This window comes from Lepisma saccharinum, chromosome 2 (genome assembly GCF_977018435.1).
Source record: "Lepisma saccharinum chromosome 2, izLepSacc3.1, whole genome shotgun sequence".
NCBI classification, from domain to species: domain Eukaryota; kingdom Metazoa; phylum Arthropoda; class Insecta; order Zygentoma; family Lepismatidae; genus Lepisma; species Lepisma saccharinum.
In genome coordinates, this window is record NC_139230.1 from 166717250 (window position 1) to 166738629 (window position 21380).

Genomic DNA, 21380 nt, shown 5'->3' on the forward strand with positions numbered 1-21380 from the left:
CCACTCAACAGAAAATCTCAATGTAACAATTGATGTACAGTTGAATCAACCTGGGGTTACAGTAAAGGTGTCGTTGGATCTGTCATTCTCAATACAACTGTAGACCAACCTGTGTATCTTAACATGTTGAGGGATACCATTATACCAGCTTTAGAGCTGCAATACGATAATAAGTAGTTCTATTTTCAACCTGATGGGGCGCCTGCCCACTATGCCCAGACTGTGTGCAACAAATTTGACCAAGAACTTCCCAACAGATGGATAGCTTGATGAGAGCCACCGAGATCTCCAGATCTTACCCCTGTCAATTTCTTCTTTTGGGGAGGTATTAAAAACAAACTATTTGAAAGAAAACCCTGCACTGTTTCAGACATAGTTCAATTCCTACAAGAAACATGCCAGGAAATAAATGCAAATAAAGAACTTTGCAGTAAAGTGTGCTTGAGTGTAAAATGTAGACTACAGGAGTGTGTTAATGCTAAAGGCAAACAATTTAAATACACAAAAGATAGTTCCATCTAATTTATATGTAATCCTCATTGTCATTTAATAAAACTATACTCATTGTATTACAAGTTCATTTTTACTTGCACGTTCCATAACTATACACATACTTTTGCACTGCCCAGTACATTTTGCAACATAGGCAGACACTATTTCTTTATAAGCAAGTTTGAAATACTTAAAATCCTTTCCTTACTGTTGTTCTTTTACTGATACATTTTCATAATTATTTGTGAGGTGTGTAGTATTAATCACAATCACACATAACTTCAAAAATCCCTAAAAGTGACTGAGAAAGAGTTCCTCAATATATACATATATATTATATAAAAATCAAAGAAGGTAAAAGGAAACAATCACCGGGCAGTAGAAAAATTCAAATTTTTCGCTAACTTGGTAGCATCATTGGTGTGAGGAGAAAGAGTCCCCATCAAAGAAGAAGCGGTGCGTAAAACGATAAAAAACACTGTCTTGTCACCAGGCTCATCTGAAACTGTGAGTGGGCAGGATGGGTCGGGAGGGATGAGGTGTGTTGGGAGGGTGGATGAGGTGGGTTAAGGTGGGGACGTTACTGGTTGGCCTTGTTCAGGCCAGGTGGAGTGGTTGCACTCATGGCCGATATATAGGCCCTCTCCCATCTTTTGCGAACAGAGTTGTTGGCTGGTTGGGGTAGGAGATGGATGATCGCTACCCGGAAGCAGTCGTTGAAAGGGATGATGTGGTGGTTGGTGTGGACGGCAACAGTGAAGTCCAGGTTGTGGGTGGAGGAGCGGTGGCTATTGATGTGGAGGTTGAGGGCAGTAGATGTTTCCCCCAGGTAAAAATCATCACAGATGTTGCAGATGAGGATGTAGATTAGGTTTGAGGTGTGGCAGGTCCCCTTGGGATGGAGGGTAAATTTGCCAGTGGCCGTGTGCACCTGGAGGGTGTGAGAGGTAAGGAGGATGGGGCAGGTCTTGCACCTGGGGTGGTTGCATTTATGAGCGGGGGGGGGGGGGTGTTGGTTGTGTGGTGAAGGAGTGTAGTGGACCAGGATGTTTTTGGAGGTTGGGGGCATTTGAAAACCACTCTGAGCTTGTTGGGAAATATGTTTTTGGTTTCAGGATCACTGTGGAGAATTGGGAGAAGAGAGTGTAGTGTGTGCCTGATTTTGTTGAGGTGGTGATGATATTGGGTGATGAGTGCAGGGGGATTGGTGGCAGCAGGTTTCTTGGTGGTTGGTGTGTGAGGCAGCTCGCAATATTTGCTTGGTGAGCAGGATGGAGGGATATCCACAGTTGACCAGGGCCTGGTGAACCAACCTTCTTTGATTTTTACTTAGCCCTTTTGCCCCTCCTTGCTTTTATCCATTATATATATATATATACAAGGGTCGTTCAAGGTTGACCGGGATTTTCGTACGTAAAAAATCGATGAATAGCCGGATCATGATGAAACATGCGGGTGACGTAATGTATTCCTTCGTGAGTAACTAGCGCCCGGCATGACGTATTTCACGCATGCGCAGCAGTTGCAGCGAACATGGCGGCAAGCAGTGTGTCTGTGGCTGTGGAGCAGCGGTGTGTAATCAAATTTCTCGTGAAGGAGAAAGTGAAACCAGCTGAGATTTTCAGACGATTGCAAGCACAGCATGGTGAACAAACGATGTCGGGGACAAAAGTGTATGAATGGTGTGAGCAGTTTCGCGAAGGACGGGAGCTGGTGACAAATGAAGCGCATGGACACATTCACCCGACTGCATTCACACCAGTGAATATCGCACGTGTTGAGCAAATTATTCATGAAAACCGGCGAGTAACAGTGCGGGATATTGCTGCCGAGGTGAATATCAGTGTCGGGAGTGTTGAGACAATCATTCACGACCACTTACGCTTCCGCAAAATCTGTGCAAGGTGGGTTCCCCGCCAGCTGACATTCGATCAGAAGTGGACACGCAGGACGGTCTGTGAACAGCTTCTGAATCGGTTTCGAGCAGAAGGTGATGAATTGTTGCAATCCATCATCACGTGTGATGAAACATGGTTGCACAATTCAACCCCAGAGACCAAAAGACTCAGCATGGAGTGGCGGCATAAAGGTTCCCCGCCCCCCAAGAAAAGCAAAACTCAGCCGTCCGCTGGAAAGATCATGGCAAGTGTCTTCTGGGACATGAAGAGCGTTATCCATGTGGATTTTCTGGACAAAGAGAGCACGATTAATGGCCAGTATTACTCCACATTGTTGAGAGGTGCTGTACGAAAGTCCATTCGCAAGAAAAGACCTGGGATGTTGTCTGGAAATGTCATTCTTCTCCATGACAATGCCTGCCCTTACATGGCCAATGTGACAACAACAACTCTGGCCGACATGTGCTGGGAAGTTCTGCCCCATCCCCCCCAGTGATTATCATTTGTTTGCACCCCTTAAAGACCATCTGGGAGGGAAGCACTGCGGAGCGATGTCCTCAGTGGCTACGACAACAACCAAGTTCTTTCTACGCCAAGAAATTCGGGAGCTGCCAGAACGATGGCAACGGTGCCTCGGCACGCACGGAGAATACTTTGAAAAACTGACTTAGTTTGGTGTTCCTTCTGCTACCTATTTCCTCTGCAGAAATAAAAGTCCTGGTCAACCTTGAACAACCCTTGTATGTATATATATATATATATATACTCTTCATTACTGTAAGGTTCCATTTTCACTATGCAGTACAGCAAAACTGACGTGACTCCCACAGTATGATTACAACGCCACTTCTAGGAAATGTTCTTGTTTTGTAAACAAGGAGCAAACCTCGGAACGCGCAAGGAATAAAGCACTCTGGGTTTACAAAATGCAATCAGTGACGGCTTCTAACCACACATTCACACACATTATTAGCATTTTACCAACTAGGACGACATTTACAAACAATCAAGTCAGTGGCAGCTTGTAATCACACATTCCCAATTATCTCGAAAACGGCTCGTTTGCAGACCCATGTTTACTGAGACTTTTTTGCTACTATTATCATGTACTTTCACCTGTGTCAGTTTGCACTATTACTTTTGAGACACCCTGTATATTGTCTCTTTACTGAAATGTTTTTCTATGAAGAAAAAAAAATATGTACTATTTTAATTTCAGATTATAAACGAAATACATTACCCTGCTTCTCTACAGTCAGAAGGCTGGGATGTTGAGCCTGAAGATGACGACACATTTACGGAACTATTTATGTGTCCTTCCATGGCATTCTGGCCCAACCTGTTTCCAGAGGGGATACTTGGAGTATCAGCATCCATGTGAAGGTATCTGCAATAAAGAAGAACAAAATCAACAATGACATAGCATTTTCTAAGTAAACCAGAAGTTTGGGAAATGTAGCAGTAAGAAAAGATTTCTTCAACTGTTACAAGTTTGAATGTATAACAATAGGAAAGAGTGAACTTTTAATGTAAATCTGCCATCACAAAACTGTACTCCAAACAAGTCAATGGATTGGTGCATTACACTGCATGCTGATAGTAATGTTAATAATGATGGTAAAAGAACAATGGTTCTAATGATATAATTGAAGTAATAAATTATTAAAAGCACAAGACATTTTGACAGTAACTTATGTAAAACAATGTTTACTTTTATTCACAACAGGCAAATTAGCAAAGGAGAAAAATGTGAAAGAGAGAAAATATCTGTTTGGGATGCAGTTGATGACCATGATCAAACTGACTCAACTTCCTGAATGTCCCATCACAATAACCAATTATCTATCAGTAGACACATCATCGCATTTTATGCATTACTACAATTTATTGTGCTGCATTGCCGAAGTGCAAGAATTGAGCATGTCTGAATGTAGAATCTTGGCAAGGATATTACTGTAACCACAGATCAAAAAGTTTGAAACCTACTGAAATTCTGAAATACCATTATCAGAGTCAGTACCCTTCAAACAGTTTTAGTCTCAAAATTTACTGTTCTCTGCATTCTTGGCTTGTTTATAATAATAATTTAAACAACTACAATACTTAGATTTCTCTCTGTGATATTCTTTCATGTATCATATAAACGTACTGATTTCACATAATTATAGTATGCCTCTTTATTCAAATAATATTGACTGTCCAACATGATCAATTCTTTCCTTCTTTTCAGTTTAACTTAAAAATTCAACATGTATTAATGAAATAGTTTTCGTTGTGTATAAATATTTGAGTACATATAAATACAAATATTATACAAATGCTGTTGTAACAAAATTATATGCTCTATCACTTCCATATAAATGTAGTAATAATATGTCAGTTCTGGTGTGGAAGTCAAATCATAATGCTTGTTTGTTTTTTTAACCTTCCTATGTGTGTAAATTATTAAGAATATTTAAAAATAAGTTAAGAATTATTTGTGACATGTAAATCATGACCTGTGACTTGTAATCCTGTGAAATTATTGATGCCAAAGTAAATAAAATTAAAGTAACATTCTTGTAAGTTTGCAACGAAATAAGATATAAAAATTTTGCTGCTCGCAATTATCTGTACTTAACATTTTGATATAAGATGATTGTGAAGGATTACGCTATAACTGCATTACAATTTGACTTTGGTTATTTAGCAATGCTTTTCTGCCACTTTTGGCTGATTGCGACGATGAGAATGAGTGATGATATGATGAAACTGATGAAGGGACACTTCACAAAGAACACGCGGGATCCCTGGCATCGTAGTATACTGTGTTAACCACTCCGCCACATAGATCAGCTATTGCATTACGAGACATGAACAATGTTCTTGTCTTAAAAATATATTCCTTAGTGCTTGTATACTGTGGCGGTTGTTTGAATATTTTAGTAAATTTCCAGATGACCGCAGTTTATTAAGTGAATAGATCACCTTTCTAACAGGCCAAAAAGTGTTTCGTCAACAAGAAAATGCACCTTTCCACAAATCGAGCATCACAATAACAAAATATGCATGAATTTTACTTCGAATTTATTCTTCATCAAGGCTATTCAAAGGTCTTCGCCCATGTGCAGCATTTTAATGATGTTCATGTTGTTCTATTAAAAATATTACTCTATTGTATTTTCCCTGTGCTATAATAATTGTACTAAATATACTACAGTGCATTTTTCTGCCCCTTGTGTGCCTGACTGTAACTCCTGGCATATCACATCTGATATCTCTGCTATGGAAACTGCTAGCTTCAAAATGACTTCAAGTTCTCAGAATTACAGTTACAATTACATTCAAAATGAGCATGCTAACTGTCACAGGGGATGTTGGATATGTTGTTCTCGTGCATCTACACATTCTTTTGGCATGTTTTTAGGAAATTTCCATTTAATTTATTTTTCAATTTTCCCCATAGATATACACTTTACTAACACTTACCTATAAGCCAGGGTGACAAAAGAGGAATGGGACAAAAAACCATGGCACTTTAATAGATTGAGATGTCGAAGATTGAAGTCACGATACCAGCGGCAAACACTTACGCACATGTAGCCATGCACACTGAATCAGTAGAGGCACATATTTTTGGTAAATAAAAAAGCAAAATTTCGGTACAAAAAACAGAGTCAATTTCGGGTTCAAAAGCTGTAAATAAAATGAAATTTCACTGTTATAGCGGTGAAAAAGCTGCATATAAAATCACATTTTGGTTTTAAAAATGTGAATATAATCCCAAATTTTATTTAAAAACTGCACTATTATGCAAAATAAACATATCCCTTCTATAGATCGACCACAAGGAAACTTTGGATGAAAAGTCCCCGTGCAGCTTTCCCTTCTTCCCTTCACCTCGGGCCATAGGGAACCATGGTCCACTCTCCCCCTCCCCTACTCGTGGGGGTACGGTGCACAGGAGTCGCGGGTCTGCGCAGGTTGTTTTGTTCGTGGTTCCACTATAATAGCACATTACAGGGGTGCCCACAGGGGGGTATTATGGTGCAGACTGCACCATCAAAATTGGGGGGGGGGTTCCTTATTGTAATATAAAATTCAACATTTATATATTTTTTCCAAAATAAATGTAAACACCTTAGGTACACCACATTTAAACCATTAGATGAAGAAAATGAAGTATTTTGAGGTAGCGATGCCCACAGGTGGGTTTGTGGACTCTCGTTATGTCCAAGCAACTTTTTTTTTGGGGGGGGGCGATTTTTTGTGATGGAAATTTGATGTAAAACAGTACAGCATTTGGCACAAGTTGAATTACATTATTTATTAACTATCCATTGCTGTTACATAAATACCAAATTATAGACTGCCAAGGAAATTGTAATGGGTAATATTATTTTTAAGGAAGGGGGATATCCAACTCTTACACATTGGGTCTTAAATCGACATGCAGAATCTGGTGGGTGATTAAGGATTAAATGTTGGGGGAGGGGGGGGCAATATCCGACTATTGAATATCAGTGTTAAATCTTAAGATTATCCTGGGAATTTTAGTTTGGGGGTTGAGCATTAAATTTGAAGGGGGGAATATCCAACTCTTGTGTATTAATATTAGACATCTGATATTGTAGCGGAAAATGTGGTTTGTGGATGGAGATATTTTTCTTTTGGAGGGGGTAATATCTAGGTATTCTTCAACATAAACAGTAATGTCCAACATTTTGCTTGGAGGATTGAATATTAAATTTGAGGGGAGGAGATATGGAGCTCTTAATAAAGTATAAAATCTTAGATTGTCAAGGGATTTCTTTGGGAACTTTATTTAGCGATATGGTATGCGCATGTTTCAGCGCCGAACATGGGAAAGGGTAAATATCGAGGGATCCTATGAAAGTATTGACATCCCATTAAATTAATATTCTTGCAAGCCTGCAAAGAAATGGACATAAAAACTTTCTTGCTAGCTTCGCTCGCATTCTGGCATTTCCACGAGACAATTGTGATTATACTTTACCTGCATTACAAGACAAACAATATTCGCGATATTTATTAATAATATAATTTCTTAAAATATAATGTTCAGTGTCGGTATACTGCTTAATTTCAAACATGTGAGTCATTTTGATGATATGGTTCTATTAGCAATATTATTGTATTATTGATTCCCTGTAGGCTATGCTGCAATAGTTGTACTAACTGTGTACTTCATAATAACGCCTTGCACATTACTCGATAAAACAGGAAAATAAATAGTGTCAAATTTGCATTTCTAACTTAGCGTTGCAGGGTAGTTTTGCTTTAGCAAGTGGAATTTCCACTGAGGATGAAATCCATGTAATTATTGATATGGATTACTAAAAAAATTGTAGTTACCCCAAGCAGAGGGGGTGAGTTCTTTGAAGGAGGCACCTTATTATATTCTTGTCCCAGCCTTAGAAATTTCTAGCTAGGGTTCTGTAATTCTCGATCTTAAGTTGTGTAAGACCTTGTATTAAATACCCAAATTGTGGGTTATTAAAATATTGTTCTCCAACCACAAATACTGTTTAAATACATATTTATATAATTATGACACTTGAGATTGCTAGTAGCTTTCAGTTACTTCGAAAATTCAAACCATTAAAAAATATGGACAGTTTAACAGGCTATTGTATTCAAATAAAAAGAATTATTATGTATTCACCCAAAATATTTTGAGGGGTAATGCATCCACGGTCTAACTGGGGGATGGAAACCTCTGCTTAAGGTGGAAGTGCAGATCAAGTATAGTGTTCAATAAAGCTTAAAAAATCATTACTTTTAGTAGACACGCTATTGTAATTCATGTGGATTACCACATGATTTGGGGGGGGACACATGATGAGATTTGGGGGGATTGCGCCATTGGCCTTAGGGGGGATGGGCACCCCTGGCACATTACATAATTACCAGAATATTAATTTTATTCCTGTATAAAGGGGTCTATTTTTGCTTCTCAAATGGTTGCAGCAGAATTAATTAATTTTCCGTGAATTGCATAACTCACAGGATACTTCAGACTTCAGAAAGAGTCGCTTCGGTATATAAATGGTAAATTTCGTGTTTAGGGTCAATTTTGCATTTTGCAGTTCATTTCGCATCATTTTGTGACAAAACAGGGTAGGAAAGTGCACCTCACACCTTTCAGAAACATGAAAAATTAAGATTACAATGTTTATTTCACATTTCGGGTTTTCGTCAAAAACAAAATATGCATTACTCTATGAATCAGTTGATTACAATTAAATTTAGTGGGAAAATGCACAACATGTGATCACAAAGGGAGAACAACATTGCAGAAATGCGAGATTGTTAAAGAAAGTTAAATTTAAACAAGGCTGCAAATCTGAAACCTACAAAGTACAACAATGGAACAGAAGCTCCCATTGTTGGTGAAAAAGGACAGATGAAGACACTTCTTGTGACCAAGATGTGATGAAAACATTGCAGAATATTGAGATTTTAGAAAGAAAATTTAACCTGAAAAGGCTAGATATCCTTTCTCAAAACAAGTTCAACAATGGAAGAAAGGTCTCATTGTTGCTGGGAAAGGAGAGATAAAGTCACAGTGTGTGATCAAAATGTGATAAAAATATTGCAGGATAGAGAGTTTTTTCCCCCAAAGAAAATTAAATTTAGAAAAGGCTAGATATATTTTTCATAAAGAGTTTGACAATGGACGAAAGGTTCCATTGTTGCTGGGAAAGGAGAGAGAGTCACAGAGTGTGATCAAAATGTGATAAAAATATTGCAGGATAGTGAGTTCTTTCAAAATACAATTAAATTTAGAAAAGGCTAGATATTCTTTTTCAAAATGAGTTCAACAATGGACGAAAGGTCCCATTGTTGCTGGGAAAGAAGAGATAAAGTCACAGAGTGTGATCAAAATGTGAAAAAAGTATTGCAGGATAGTGGGTTTCTTTCAAAGGAAATTAAATTAGTAAAGGCTAGATATCCTTTTTCAAAACAATTTCAACAATAGAAGAAAGGTCCCACTGTTCCCGTAAATGGAACCATGTTTTGTCAGAGAAGAATATTAAATGTGGATCGATTACCCCACCATTAACATTCCCCAAAATCCAGTTACAGAAATTTAACTGACACTCGTTCTCAATTTGTTCACAAGGTTTTGCATGGTATTTCTGTGTGGAACAGGCACACCCAGGAATTCTGTTGAAAATCATCTACGAACATCCTTGCAAGAATTTGTAATCACATACAAATCATACATAAAAACTTTTTGTTGTAATGTGTATGTACGTGCCATTATTAAAACTATAGCAAAAACACAAATAACAGTTGGAACACTAAACACTTAATAAACACTTTATAAAACAATAGAAAATCACATGAACACTTGTAACATGTAACCACTTTGAAAATATGACTGAACTGAAATCACGATGTTACTGAAATGGAATGGGATTAAGAAATTCACAAGTTATGTGCAAAACCATGTATTTCAGTTGCTGCTCTGGCGCCGTGAACTGTTAGGAAACTAAAGTGCCCTTTTAGCATGTCTTGTTACCAAAGTTCCACGAAATTTTCTAAAAACATGCCAAAAATGTGTGGATGCATGAGAACATATCCAACACCCCTTGTGACAATTAACGTGCTTATTTTGATTGTAATTGTAACTAATTCTGAGAACTTGAAGTCATTTTGAAGCTAGCAGTTTCCATAGCGGAGATATCAGACGTGATATGCTGGGAGTTGCTGTCAGAATAAACAAGGGAAAGAAAAACACACTGTACATAGTAACGCATTGTAAATAACCCGATACAACAGAAAAATAAGGGGGAGTTGATGGTGCTGCAGCTCCTTCTTAAATTTTGAAAGAAAAAATCAAATGAAAGTAGTAAAGAATTCGGGAAACAGCAAAATAATAAATGCAAACTCCCCTTAAAACAACCCGAGATTACCACTTTTGTCTTTGAACAATTTTTAAAACAAAGTCAAAGAAATAATAATTATGAAATACTTTATACTGTATATCATATCCTACCAGAATGCAGATACCTTTACAACTCCACCCCCTCCAGAAAAAAAAACCTGCGAACGCCAGTGGTGTGCCCAGTTAGATTTTTCTATCTTATCATTAAGTTGTGGGCTTTTTAACATTTATTTCCAGTCCAAAAGAACTGTTTATACATATTTCTTTCTCACATTTCAAGTTATCTAACTAATCAGTGTGCCACCTTTCTTAGTGTCAAAAATTTACTTTTAACATTTTAAGATATAACTGTTGACCACTTATATTTATCAAAAAAATTTGGGGAGGATTATGATGAACGAATTTGGAGGGGGGACTGCATCCAGGGTCATGGAGCAGATGGGCATCCCTGAGTACAAATGTCACTAGTCCTTGCATGCACTTCACAGATCTTACAGTTACATTTTAGTTAACTAATAGTTAGGAATTGTCCATTCAATGATGCTGTGAAACTAGTTTAGACCCCCTTTAAAAATAAATGTTTGGTAAGGTAACAGTTCTTTCCTTATAGAAGGGTGACTCATACATCTGTAGCATTTTGCGATGTAGAGGGAGACAAGCTTCCAAAGATGTCAGATGTGCAGTAGAGTGGAATGGGTACTGGTCATACTAAGAATCACCTGTCCAGCTTATCAAATGAGCATCCAAGGAACATTGGCCTCAAAGTCGAAACAAGAATGGAAAAGGAGTAACTAGTTCTTCATGTAGTTTACTGGGGTAAAAAGAAGCTGAACATGACAGCTGCAGTGAAGGTAATCTGTAGTGTAGAAGTTGAGGAAGAGTGCACATTGTAACAGAAAAAAATAGTTCAAAGTCTTCCCGTCTGGAGAAATCAACAGGGTTCCCACAAACTCTAGATGTATTTTGCCAGAGTATTCCAAATCCTTATTTTGTTTTCCAAAGTAATTAAAACACCGTTCATTGTTATGCTAAATTTATTTTACAATGGCCTTCATAGCCATACAATCCTCACTTTCTATTATTATAATGGATCGGGCAGATTAATCAGTACTCTTATTAGTATCTGTCAATATCAGTGTATTTTTTAATGAGCAAAATAACTTATTACTTTCCTGATCTGATATGTTTATAAACAGCCTGTAATTTAGTGCAAAATCCCACCATTTTGTTACATTTATGAATAAAAGTATATAATTCGCATGTCATGGTTTTGTAATATGCAGCTGTTTCTCAAAGTTGCCTTTGCAAAAGAATCCATTGCAATCACTAAGTTACATACAGGTGGTGGACATTGAAACTGAAACACCTGGAACGCAGACACTAACTTTTATTAGCATGGTGTTGATTTGCCTTCGGCAGCCAGGACAGCAGCGACATGATTGATTGATTGATTTGGTGTTTTAAGTCTACTTTATACACAGTAAGGCTAATCGGGACTGGACCTACAGTTTAAAGTGGAATCCGAACCTCTATGTGCATCCAACATGCATCGAACCCGGGACTCCTTGATTGCAATGTAACCACTATGTGCATCCAACGTGTATCGAACCTTGGACTTCTTGATTACAATGTGATGACGTACAGCAGCAACATGTCTGGGGAAGGACCGACAGAGGTCCTGCAAAAAAAGTGGCGAGAGGATTTGCAGCTATTCCTCCTGAAGCACACCGATGAGTTCACAACATGATGTTGTTGGAGGAAAATATCAGCCCAATAATGTTCATGTTTGGAGACTGGGTGGGCCATGGCAAAAGTTCAACCTCACGTTCATGCTCATTGAACCACTATGTGACCTGTTTAGCAGTGTGTATCAATGCATTATCATTCTGCAACACTACACCACTGCCCGGGAACAATATTTGCACCATAGGGTGCAGATGGTCCTCCAGAATGGCCCTATAGTAATTACCAGTGACACATCCCTCTAGAACGATCAGTGGTCCCAAAAACTGCCATGATATTGCACCCAACACCATCACTCCCATGTTTCACTCTGGGCACTAAGCAGTCTGGTTGGTATGCTTTGGATAGACTTCTCCACATGTAAACTCTTCCAGATGTCAAAAAACAGAGAAGATGGACTCATCTGAGAACACTACACATTTCAGGTCATCTAAATGTCCACGATTTACGCTGCTGGCACCCGTCAACCCATTTTTTGGCATTGGTGCTAGTGTTCAAGGGTTTCGGTAGAATACAGGTTCAGTCAATTGAATTGAATTTTGAGGTGACATCCCTGTCAGACAGTTTCTGCTTCCCCCAACAGTTACTCCTCTTGGATGTGGTTTGTCCTTCATTCTGGTATACTGCCATGACCCTTGATACCCTACAAATATTCATAGTCTTCATTACTGATCCACAGGCAAGGCAAGCACCAACAATTTGCCCTTTTTGGAACTCGGATATGTCCCCCATTCTACTGCATGAAATTGAATATTCGACATGCAGTCCTGATACTACTGTGCCAATGTGACTGCCAGACACACACCTACGTGCTCGAATGACCGCTATGCTGTTCATGACCAACAGGTGGAGCAAGTGAGCCCTCCAGGGCAGCGTTCTATAATCACTGGTGTTTCAGTTTCAATGTCCACCACCTGTACATTAATTAAGGTCAATGAATAGAGGCACATTATGTTTTTGATGGAAACTACATCTCTGGTTGAACCTTGGAGAAGAAGCATACACTCCAATGGACTCTACTTCACTGAATATTCATCTGTTATTAGCATGTGGTACAGGGATGAACACAGTACAAATGCTACAAATTTATGACATCCTGGTAACCATTAGTAACCAAAGGAAAGGTCTGCAGCACATACCTGCATTTCTTTCCATATATACAACCTCCTCTCTGAAAATAACGACATACAGTGGATTGGGACTGGGTTTGAGATTGGTTTTGTGTTTGGGATTGGGTTTGTCTGTGGGTCTGGGTTACATTATGTGAATATCTGCAGTTTTCCCCTTCACGGCAGGTGCCACTAGCAAAGTACCTAAAAAAAATATTAAAAATCAAAATTGATATTTTGGTACTTAAAATATATAGACTTACTACAATTACAAATATTACATGAACTTGTTTAATAGTATGTAGCTGAGGTATGCACTGGGCAGAGGGTAACCACAATTCTAAAATAAAGCTTCTGTTGCTCTCTGTAAGTTCCTTCTAAAGTACACACATCTTTACAATGAAAGCATAAACAAATTCATGTGTGGCACAGTAGGGCCTAGTGATGTGAACAGAGGATAAAAGTTGGAAACAAAACCTTTCCTTCAGGTTAGTTCACCATAAAAAAAATGCACTTAAGAAAACATTTGCTGTTGATGCAAACCAGAAATAGATCAAAGTTGACAATTAGGAGAGTGTTGTGTTACACTATGGGGCTCTAGGTCCGCCATATCAAGTACTTTGCATGTCCCAATACATAAGGAAAGACATCTGGTACCATTCATCAAAATGAACAAAGCAGGCAACTTATATTATTGCACTTTCTCACCTCCAGACACCTCTTGCAAGCAGTCAAAAAATCGCCAGTGGCATACATGGAGGGTGCTCAATATCTCCAGCCAATCTTTGGTCCCATTTGAACTGACAGCACTTGTCAAGTCCATGTGGAGTAAATGAGATGTTGCCAATTCAGTTTCTTTGGCGATTTCATAATGTGAGGTTGCAGTTTTCTTTGCTAGGTTGTGTTATTGTGTTGTGCTATTTTTATTTTTTTAATTTCTTTTACATACAATGTGGAGACCTTGGGAGTGTAAGGTCATGCAGTTTGTGTTGGATGTCTAAACACTGCAGGTAAAAGCAACAACAGCGTTTCTCAGAAAAACAGGTGCTGGCTCAAAACCAGCTCAAATACATCTGGTTGGCTTCCTCTCAAGCTATTTCAAAGATACCAAACTGGTATCAAATCAGGACTTCAACTATAGCAAGAAATTATATTTTGTGCACTTATTTTCGTGTCCTATTTTGTGTAGATTTCTGAGAATCACGGCACTGAAAACCAAAGAGAACAGTATGTCTGCTGTTCTGCAATCCATCGACACTACCACCAAGCTCTCACCTTCCATCAGAAGGAAATGTGATACCTTTAAGGATAGGTAAGATGTGGCTGACTGTGGAAGGGAACTGCCATTTGGTGATGTGACAAACCTTGTGTTGGATGATGTCAAGGAAGTGTGGGTGAGAACAACAAATTTCACAGTCTGCAATGTAAGAATCTGCCAACTTCTGTAGAAATTGCACGAAAAAAGAAGATAATTGTTGAGTGAGTTTTAAGTCCACTTATACACAGATAGTCTAATTGAGACTGGACCTACAGTTTAAAATGGTATCCGAACCACTATGAGCCTCCACCGGATATTAAACCCAGGACCCCTTGATTACAGAAGATATTTTTTGACAGGTTGCACTGCGAGGATTGGCACTCCAGAGAATGAAACATGATTTCAGAAGGAAGTGGATTAATTTCAAATGGTTGCAGAGAGGAAGATGTTTAACAAATGTGAAGACTACTCTTAAGTGCAGGTGGGCCATGAAAATTCCGAAAAATAAGTGAGACTACTTGCAAGATCAACAATCCCACAGACTACAGAACATGCTAGGAATGAATGCTAATACAACACAGACCAACCTGAGGCAATTGCAAACACATTAAGCAAGAGGAACAACGGGCTTCAAAGAGTCTCAGCAAAGGACTTGCACTTAGCAAGTGATGTATGTCTAGGAGTTCCCTACCACTTCCTCAGACATTGATGAAGGCACAGAAGATCTCATCTACATTCAATCTTCATGGAGAAAACAAAACACCAAAATGATTGCGGTGGCAAAGGAGGCTGACATGCATGGCAGCCATCATGACAGAGTTCCTCCAGAATGGCAGAGAACACATCTAAGACAGTTGACAGAAGCAAAGTATGGCAGAGCTGGAAGATGACGAAGGAAGACAGTGCAAATGCAATGGAGGCAATAGTACTGGATGGTCTCTACTGTGATGAGATACCAGTATGTTAAAAACGTCACCATGATGAAAGTGCACATCATCCTCTTGTCTACGTGGGTCATGTCACACCTCCTGGAGACAGCAGGACATCTCCACTGCTATTGTATACCATCTCAATGAGGATGAATGCGGTCACACTTTCGACCTATCCACCTTCAGGTACTAACACTGGTTGGAAGGGTGGCATTATTGCAAAAATAGAAGCAGCACTGTATAGGCTGCTCTACTAGTCTATGGCTAGCTTCACAGTAATGAGAAGACACTCAAAAATTTAAAGAAGTGGGTTGTGATACCTGCAGGACCAAAAGCTTTGTCAGGTATGATTGGCCAGGCACTTTAAAGAGTGCAAGGAACTTTCCACCTGTGAAATTCACCATGATCAAAGTAAATCATGAATAGATCGGAGGGGCAATCACAAGATCTGAGCACGAACCAACATTACCTGTGGGAAATTTGCCAGGCTGTAACATCTAGTACCTGTTCCAGTAGCCTTGCTGTGAAGTTGGTTCACTCCTGCTGGCAGACTACAAACAGAGCCCTTCAATTGTGCATATGGTGGGCATCAACATACAGACACATCCCCATCATGAATTCTGGATAGATTCAGATGAAACTAGTAAGTAACTACATAATAATGGAAGGTAGGCAACCTGCAACACCAAAACTTCATACTTTTCTATTTTTTACTTTGTTCCTTTTTATGAATGTTCCCAGATGACTCTCATTATGGATTGGAACACACAATATAACTTGATATGGTCGGCCTAGAGCCCTGTCTTCCATGTCATGAAGGCCATGTCTGTGTGACACAAAACTCTCAAATTATCAACTTTTGGTTACTTCCAGAGGGCATCCTGATAGAAAGGAAAAGTTATGACTGCTTATGTTTTGAAATTTTAACCGCTGTTCACATCACTTGGTTATATTGTATATACCGCATGAGGCACCTAAAAGTACCACCTGAAATAGCGAAGAAACCAGAAACAGTAGCGATGTGAGGTTTGCGGGAAACAATAATATCAAATGAGGCTCATAAATCGGAGGTATGGGGTGGGTCGAAAAATATCGACAAATGGGGCATCTGGAGCAAAGTCATATTTTTTTAAATGGAACGATATACAATAACATGCATAATATAAAAGAGCACACGCAGAGAAACACAATGCCATTGGTCTCATGCATCTACTGCACATAGGAACGAAGATATGGCCATGTGAAAATATGTAAACAAACTAACAAGTGGCCCACTTTACTGTCAGTACCATGACATGTACAAGTATGAGATGTCGGAAGCCACTGGACAAGATGAAGACAGAACGTGTTAAAGGAAGAAAAAATACAGTAGACATCGTCAGCACCATGTATTTTACAGTGTTACAGCATAATGAAAATGACCATGACAGTATGTTGAAGAACCACTGCGTAAGAAGCGAAAACCTGTCAAAGTGTGTGTTCAAAGTGGTGGCCGTCAGCTGTGATACAGGCACCGAGGCGCCCACGCAAAGATCGTTGCACAGAATGTAGAATCTCGTAGGGAATGTCCCTACAGGCCGCAGTAATGCGGTGTTGCATATCCTCTGGAGTTGTTGGCACATCCCGGTAGACAATGTCCTTCAGCTTTCCCCACAGGAAAAAGTCTAACGGTGTCAGATCTGGGGAACGAGCCGGCCATTTGACAGGCCCTCCACGTCCAATCCAACGATTTCGAAATGTATTTTCCACACATGCTGTAGCACGTCTTGCACTGTGAGCTGGGCACCCATCATGTTGGTACCACATTTCCCTCCTTGTCTGAAGTGGTATGTCCTCCAATAGTACAGGCAGTTCATGTTGTAAAAACTGTATGTATCGGTCAGCATTCAGTGTCCCTTGTATAAATAAAAGGGCCAATGAGATGTTCACCCACTATACCACACCACACGTTCACACTCCATGGGCGCTGGCGTTCCACTTGGCGAAGCCAATGTGGATTTGTCACCGACCAATAGTGCATGTTCCTTAGGTTGACATTTCCATGATTGGTAAAAGTTTCCTCGTCAGTGAAGAGGATACGTGACAAATCGGGTGTGTCGTGTCGTAACATCCATGTGCAAAACCGAACACGGTCCACAAAATCATTCCCGTGAAGTACCTGATGGAGGGAGATATGATATGGGTGAAACTTGTGTGTGTGCAGAATGCGCAATACACTTCGCTGACTCATCCCAGCATCCCTGGCAATTTCACGGGAGCTAACGTGCGGATTCACAGCAACAGCGGTGAGAACATTTGTTGCACCTGCCTCACCTGTAGTTGGCTTGTTCCGCACACGTGCTCGTGGTGTTACACTTCCGGTGTCTCTTAATTTAATAAATAACTTACCAAACAGACGTCAAGATGGCTGTTGTCTGTCCGGATATCTCTCTGCGTACACACGGTAGGCTTCTGAGGCATTCTTTCGGCATTCCCCATAAATCAGGATCATGTCCGCTTTTTCTATGTTTGTGAACACCATAATCTTCGCTCTTACCACTATGACTGCTTGCTATGAACTGACACGATCTCGTGGACCTGCTATCAAAACTTGCTCTGCGTAAAGGCAGTTCTGTCAGGCACCCGAGAAGTCTTACCTGCCGTGGTACTGACGGTCAAGTGGGCCACTTGTTACGTTTGTTTACATATTTTCACATGGCCATATCTTCGTTCCTATGTGCAGTAGATGCATGAGACCAACGGCGTTGTGTTTCTCTGCGTGTGCTCTTTTATATTATGCATGTTATTGTATATCGTTCCATTTAAAAAAATATGACTTTGCTCCAGATGCCCCATTTGTCGATATTTTTCGACCCACCCCATACCTCCGATTTATGAGCCCCATTTGATATTATTGTTTCCCGCAAACCTCACATCGCTACTGTTTCTGGTTTCTTCGCTATTTCAGGTGGTACTTTTAGGTGCCTCACGTGGTATATGGTCAAAATATGGACGGATACACACAGTAATGCATATCATTAATAATACACTACACCACACATTCCTCAATCACCTGACACTGATACAGAGTTGAGGTCCTCAGTGTTCAAAACTAGAACAACTTCCAATAATGCTGAAACCAACAGAAACACAGAAAAACACCCTGGCACACCTAGAGGTAGTAAATCAATAAAGTACTGGAGTGGAACCTCGTTATGGAGTCAAAATTAGCAACTTAGGGAAAAAACTAAACAAATACTAATTTATTACAGCCTAATTAAACCATTAACATTTTAAGAGAAAAACTGGGATTTTTTATGTAAAAAAAAAGTATTATCTGGCCTCCACATAGCTATATCTAGCCTTGGCACATATTCACTGAACACAAAATTAATCAGGTTGGCCACTCTAGGACCATGATAAAATTCAAGTATAATTCTCAGTTTTGAAGGCAAACTTTCCAAAAATTCAAGGGTACAAGAAGGTGTCTCTCAATACACACACAAATGCAGAAATATATTAACAATATAATGATTCCAACGTATCCAAAAATTCTAATTCAGTTCGATTAACAATATAATATATATGTTTAAAATATTTACTTTAAGATGTGGAGTTTACATTTGCCATTTCATATACTCAAGACTCATAATACATCTCCAAATACAAGTCACAAATGTTACGAGATATACTATATTTTCCACACAGCTTTTTCTCCTTCATCAATAAATAAAAATGTAAAAATTGTTTACTTACATAATGTGAGGATACTCAGTTTATAAAAGCGACATTTCAGGGTTCATACTGCCCCCTTCTTCAGGCTTTTTCTTGGCATGTATCAGTACTCCATGCGCGTCAATTACATCGAACAAGGAATAGGGTAAAAGGATTCAGTTGGTAAAGAAGTAGTTAAAAACTTGCACATGCCTAAATGAAACTTTCGGTTTTCTACTTCTTCCCTCATGTAAAACCCCCGGACACATAAAAGGTAAAAAAAAAAAAAAAAAGGTAAAGTGTTCCCCTGTGCATAGCACCACGCCATGAAGGCGTATAGGGGGTGTGGGGGTAACACCCCACATTTTCTTTATCCGGTCGTGAGTGAGGGTGATGTGATCAGCATCACGCCCCTGACCACCTTTACCCCCCAGGGTTTCCCCCAGGTACCCATGTTATTCGACGCTGGGTGGGCGCCGGGGCCGCTTTCACCATTAGAAAAGTTCCCGGATTTGAACCGGCCGGGGATCGAACCCGGGACCTATAGAATGGTAGTCAGATGCGTTACCGACTGAGCCGCCACAGTGCCCCCCCCCCCCCCCCCCGGACACATATGAAAGTTAAAACTTAAAACTATAAAAATGCACTTTACTCATACGTCCGTGTAGATTCCAGATGGTTTCAAGGAAATGCAGGAAGTTCCTCGTGGTTATTCCCCTCCTATGTTGTTCCTCTCCTCCCTGCATTATGCTTATGTCATGTCCAGATCGAAATCCCGTGTTTCCTGCACTGCGTGGTTTACTTCCGGCATGACATGAAATCCTATTTTGTTATTTCTACTTTTATCCCACCTTTTAAACATCTTTATCCAAATTTCATCTACGTTCCCGTCATCTCTATTCAATTTCTTATTCCTTTCCTTGCATATATTAGTGGCCTCATACACATTCCCATATATTTGTTGATTTTTCCCTTCTAATGACCTCCCTTTTCTTAATTTTATGTTGTTTTTCTATGATGTGTTCAGATAAATCTGTTCTGGGTATTTGATCGTTAATATCCTTATCCTGTTCCTTCCACCTCCTTTCCATGTTTCTTCCCATTTGCCCAATATACTTCTTATCACAAACACATTGTATTCTATATACATCCTACTCTTCCTCATCATTTTTCTTTTCCTTTCCATCTCTCCTGTATTCTGTGAAGTGTTTTTCAATATTGCGTGGAGCGAAAATTTGCAAGAAAGAGGAAAATGGGATGAATAAGGAGGGGAGAGGGGAAGAAAAAGGAGTTGAGGAAAGGAAATATAGCTTTACTGGGATTCCGAAAGTGTGTATTACTGAATGAAAGGAAATCTAATCATGTACAAAAACGAGCAGTGCTGTCATCTACGATACATGCTATTTTAATCCTCCAGAGTGGTGGTTTTGTTTATCACCTGAAATCTTCATTTGCTTTTCTTGAAATTATGTTTAGCATAACTAAACCAAGCTTACAAGAATATTTCAGTTGACTATTATTTCTTGCTAAAAAAAATAGCATTTTATGATCAAATCCTTTTTACATGTTTTCATGAGTGCATTCGGCCTTAGTATCACCACCACACACATACAGTATCCTCCTCTAAGCATACACAAACTATAAAATGGCTTCAAATGTTTGCAAGTTACAAGCCCGGTCTCTTCAAGAACTTACTTTTCCAAATGATTCAAGATTTTTTGTAAGTTTTACAGGAGTATTAGGAAGTACTTCAGAATACTGGAAATTATTGTGAAAGGAAGTTGAAAGCTTGGATAAACTAATTAGCATAATTATGGTTGGTTGGTTGATTTGGTGTTTTAAGTCCACTTTCTGCAGAGTAAGGCTAATCGGTACTGGAACTACAGTTTAAAGTGGGATCCGAACCACTATACGTGCCTCCGCCATGTAGGCCCCAGCATAATTATGATTTCAAAAGTAGCTTACCAAGCATCTGCACTAGACAGTGAGCACCGTTTTTTGGTTTACTGTTATCTCAGTAGAGTTGGAAGTGGTCGGAAAAAAAAAAAGAGTTTTTTTCCACTGCTTTTTTCGATGGGCTTTATCCTCAATGAAAATATGTTACTTGGCTGAATTTTCTTGTTTCATAGCTATCATTCATCTCTATACTGTAAAAAGACATTCAACTTTCGACATGGAATTCATAACTAGCACTAGTTACAAAAATATTGTTCTTTTTAATGGATATTTTTTTCCCAAAGTGTTAACTTCATATTTCAGTAGGCTTATTAAATATATCTATGTAGTATGTAAACACACACACACAACTAGAGTACTTTTGTACATATTTTGTAAATAGAATCTATAGTATATAATTTTCATTGT

General features: G+C 39.2%; 1 protein-coding gene across 1 annotated transcript in view; it reads right to left on the reverse strand.

Annotated features, from left to right (window-relative positions):
- The window catches only part of LOC145984175 (putative E3 ubiquitin-protein ligase makorin-1), a 56784-nt gene that overhangs the window by 27566 nt on the left and 7838 nt on the right, over window positions 1-21380 (reverse strand). The window contains exons 2-3 of the mRNA XM_083117666.1: window positions 13167-13340; window positions 3631-3777 (exon numbers count right to left, since the gene is read on the reverse strand). Coding sequence (XP_082973792.1) covers window positions 3631-3777; window positions 13167-13340 — 321 coding nt within the window. The remainder of the gene's footprint in view (window positions 1-3630; window positions 3778-13166; window positions 13341-21380) is intronic.